Here is a 4,598-nt window from a genome sequence, read left to right as displayed (position 1 = left end):
TTAATTGGAAGTGGAATCACACCTGGTCATGACTTCTTGAGTCAACTGCGCAGCTTTGGTAGCAAAAGAATAGAAATCCGTGAATTAGTCTGACTGCGATGAGGTCCCCTGCAGAGGATGGCTCCAGCAAACAGACCCTTGATGCGAAGCTGCAGAAGGTGCGAGTATCATCCCGATCTATACAGCCCAGCTTCTAAGACCTTTTCATGTCTGAGTAGCTCCGCTGTCTCCCAGCGGCATGCTATGCCATCTTTTGCAGTGACACTTTCCTAGCAGGTCCACATATGCCTCTGCAGTGGTGTTTCTGTGCACAGGCTGCTGAAAGCCTGGACAAGAAACACACATTGTTCTCCTTGTCTAAGGCCTGGTCTACACTACGGGTTTAGGTCGACTTTAGCAGCGTTAAACCGAATTAAGCCTGGACACGTCCACACAACGAAGCCCTTTCTTTCGACTTAAAGGGTCCTTTAAACCGGTTTCTTTACACCACCTCTGACGAGGGGATTAGCGATAAAACCGGTCTTTGCGGGTCGGAATTGGGGTAGTGTGGACGGAATTCGACGTTATTGGCCTCCGGGAGCTATCCCACAGTGCTTCATTGTGACCGCTCTGGACAGCACTCTCAACTCAGATGCACTGACCAGGTAGACAGGAAAAGACCCGCGAAGGTTTGAATTTCATTTCCTGTTTGCCCAGCGTGGAGAGCACAGGTGACCCCGCAGAGCTCATCAGCACAGGTAACCGTGATGGAGTCCTCCCAGGATCGCAAAAGAGCTCCAGCATGGACCGAACGGGAGGTACGAGATCTGCTCGCCATATGGGGAGATGAAGCAGTGATAGCTGAACTCCGTCGCAGTAAAAGAAATGGAAAAGTATTAGAAAAGATCTCCAAGGCCATGAAGGACCGAGGCCATAACAGGGACACACAGCAGTGCCGCGTGAAAATTAAGGAGCTACGGCAAGCTTACCACAAAGCCAGAGAAGCAAACGGAAGGTCCGGGGCAGAGCCGCAAACTTGCCGCTACTACGCGGAGCTGCATGCGATCCTAGGGGGTGCAGCCACCACTACCCCAACCGTGTGCTATGACTCTCTCACTGGAGAAACACACAGGGAAGACGGTTCGGGGAACGAGGAAGATGACGATGGAGGTACTGTAGGTAGCTCACAGCAGCAAGGAAGCGGAGAAACCGGTTTCCCCAACAGCCAGGATATGTTTGTGACCCTGGACCTGGAACCAGTAACCCCCGAACTCACCCAAGACCCTCAGGGCACACAGGAGACCTCTGGTGAGTGTAACTTTGTAACTATTTGTAAACATTACAAAAAAAAAGCAAGCGTGTTTAATGATTACTTTGCCCTGGCAATCGCGGCCAGTACATCTACTGGAAAAGTCTGTTAACGTGTATGGGGATGGAGCGGAAATCCTCCAGGGACATCTCCAGAAAGCTCTCCTGGTTGAAATGGGGTGATTTTATTAAGGGGACATTCAGAGGCGCCCGTTCCTGCTCTTCTGACCAGAAATGTTCCCCGCTGTTAACCACGCGGTGGGGGGAGGGGTGAAGTGATCATCCCAGAGAATCGTGTGTGGAGGGGGGGTGGGGGGGGGTTTACTTGTGTTTGTGCCGCATGTTAACCGGGAAACCGCAGCCCCCTCCTTTTACATTGAAACCCCATTTTAAATGGACAACCCAATTCATCCTTGATATGGGAAATGCGCTGCTGTTTGCAACCTTTCCCGCATGTTAAGAAGGTTAAAAAAGCCAAAACACTGTGGCCTACGATGGCTGCCTGCAAGCCGAAATATGCGACCTTGTAATGAAAGAGTGTACCCATTGTTCTCTAAAATGTGTCTTTTTTAACCACCTCTCCCTTCTCCTCCGCCAGCTGCAAATGTTTCTCCTTCGCAGAGGCTCGTGAACATTAGAAAGAGAAAACGTAGGACGAGGGACGAGATGTTCACGGAGCTGCAGATGTCCGCCCAGGCTGATAGAGCACAGCAGAATGCGTGGAGGCAGTCAATGACGGAGATGAGAAAAGCCCAATATGAACGAGAGGAGAGGTGGCGGGCTGAATCGCGGGAAGAACAGAGCAAGTGGCGGGCTGAAGACGATAGGTGGCGTCAGCTTGCAGACAGACGGCAAGAGGCAATGCTCCATCTGCTGGAGCATCAAACTGATATGCTCGAGCGTATGGTTGAGTTGCAGGAAAGGCAGCAGGAGCAGAGACCGCCGCTACAGCCCCTGTGTAACCAACAGCCCTCCTCCCCAAGTTCCATAGCCTCCTCACCCAGACGCCCAAGAACACGGTGGGGGGGCCTCCGTCCACCCAGTCACTCCACCCCAGATGATCGCCCAAGCATCAGAAGGCTGGCCTTCAATAAGAGTTAAAGTTTTAAAATGCAGTGTGTCCTTTTCCATCCCTCCTCCCCCACCCATCCCAGGCTACCTTGGCAATTATCCCCCTACCTCTGTAAGGAACTAATAAAGAATGCATGAATGTTTAAAAAAAAATGACTTTATTGCCTCTGCAAGCGGGAGGGGAGGGTGGGGTGGGGTGGTTGGTTTACAGGGAAGTAGAGTGAACCGGGTCGGGGGGGGGGGTTGGAGGGTTCATCAAGGAGAAACAAACAGAAGTTTCACACAGTAGCCTGGCCAGTCACAAAACTCGTTTTCAAAGCTTCTCTGATGCGCACCGCGCCCTGCTGTGCTCCTCTAACCGCCCTGGTGTCTGGCTGCGCGTAATCAGCGGCCAGGCGAGTTGCCTCAACCTCCCACCCCGCCATAAAGGTCTCCCCCTTACTCTCACAGATATTGTGGAGCACACAGCAAGTAGCAATAACAATGGGGATATTCTTTTCGCTGAGGTCTGAGCGAGTCAGTAAGCTGCGCCAGCGCGCTTTTAAACGTCCAAATGCACATTCCACCACCATTCGGCACTTGCTCAGCCTGTAGTTGAACAGGTCCTGACTCCTGTCCAGGCTGCCTGTGTACGGCTTCATGAGCCATGGCATTAAGGGGTAGGCTGGGTCCCCAAGGATCACGATAGGCATTTCAACATCCCCAATGGTCACTTTCTGGTCCGGGAAGAAAGTCCCTTCCTCCAGCTTTCGAAACAGAGCAGAGTTCCTGAAGACGCGAGCATCATGTACCTTTCCCGGCCATCCCACGTTGATGTTGGTGAAACGTCCCTTGTGATCCACCAGGGCTTGCAGCAGCATTGAAAAGTACCCCTTGCGGTTTACGTAGTCGGTGGCTTGGTGCTCCGGTGACAAGATAGGGATATGGGTTCCGTCTATGGCCCCGCCACAGTTTGGGAATCCCATTTCAGCAAAACCATCCACTATTGACTGCACGTTGCCCAGAGTCACTACCCTTGCTATCACCAGGTCTTTCATTGCCCTGGCAAATTGGATCACAGCAGCCCCCACCGTAGATTTGCCCACTCCAAATTGATTCCCGACTGACCGGTAGCTGTCTGGCGTTGCAAGCTTCCACAGGGCTATCGCCACTCGCTTCTCAACTGTGAGGGCTGCTCTCATCTTGGTATCCTGGCGTTTCAGGGCAGGGGAAAGCAAGTCACAAAGTTCCATGAAAGTGCCCTTACGCATGCGAAAGTTTCGCAGCCACTGGGAATCGTCCCATACCTGCAGCACGATGCGGTCCCACCAGTCTGTGCTTGTTTCCCGGGCCCAGAATCGGCGTTCCACGGCATCAACCTGCCCCAGTGACACCATGATTTCCACATTGCTGGTGCCTGTGCCTTGTGAGAGGTCTATGTCCATGTCAATTTCCTCATCACTCTCGTCGCCGCGCTGCAATCGCCTCCTCGCCTGGTCCGGGTTTTGCCTTGGCATGTCCTGGCTCTGCATATACTCCAGGACAATGCGCGTGGTGTTCATAGTGCTCATAATTGCCGCGGTGATCTGAGCGGGCTCCATGATCCCAGTGCTAGCTATGGCGCCTGGTCAGAAAAAAGGCGCGAAAGTAGTATCTGATGGACCAGGAGAAGGAGGGAGGGCGGGAGGGCCGAGTGACGACATGGCGTACAGGTACAGGAACAGGGAGAAACACAAACAACTGTCACACAGAATGGTCCCCCCAAAGATTAAAATGAAAACCCTGGGCTTAGCAGGCCATTGATTTCACGGAGGAAGGGGAAGCATATGAATACAGAACAAATCTATTTTTTACATCTTAAGGTGGCAGCCGACGGTGCAGCATGAGTGACAGCCATACCCATACCAGTATGACGATGACGGATACCAATCATAAAATACCATCATCTGCCAAAAGGCAAGGGGCTGCTGCTGTGTAGCAATGCAGCCCCACGTCTGCCAGCCCCACGTCCGCCAGCACCCAGCATCGCCCTCGGCCTCTTCTGGGTGCTTAGCAGACAATACTGGGCAATTGGCAGAAAATAGTATATTACGACTGGTAGCCATCATCATCGAAACAGTAGCATGTCTGCCCAGGTGGCCATGATTGACAGCCACACCAATACGATGACGACGGGTACCAGTCATAATATACCATCGCCTGGCAAGGGGCTGGTGCAATGCAGCCCTACGGCTGCCAGCCCCATGGCTATCACTCATGCT

General features: G+C 52.7%; 1 protein-coding gene across 1 annotated transcript; it reads left to right on the top strand.

Moving 5' to 3' along the window:
• Positions 1–360: 360 nt before the first annotated feature.
• LOC135975681 (uncharacterized) lies at positions 361–2,495 on the top strand. Its single transcript, XM_065567629.1, has 2 exons — positions 361–1,287; positions 1,886–2,495. Exons 1-2 carry the CDS (start codon positions 747–749, stop codon positions 2,386–2,388), a joined length of 1,044 nt encoding a protein of 347 aa, XP_065423701.1. The 5' UTR covers positions 361–746; the 3' UTR covers positions 2,389–2,495.
• Positions 2,496–4,598: the final 2,103 nt, after the last annotated feature.

This window comes from Chrysemys picta, chromosome 14 (assembly GCF_011386835.1).
Source record: "Chrysemys picta bellii isolate R12L10 chromosome 14, ASM1138683v2, whole genome shotgun sequence".
NCBI classification, from domain to species: Eukaryota; Metazoa; Chordata; order Testudines; family Emydidae; genus Chrysemys; species Chrysemys picta.
This window is presented reverse-complemented; position numbering and strand designations above follow the sequence as displayed.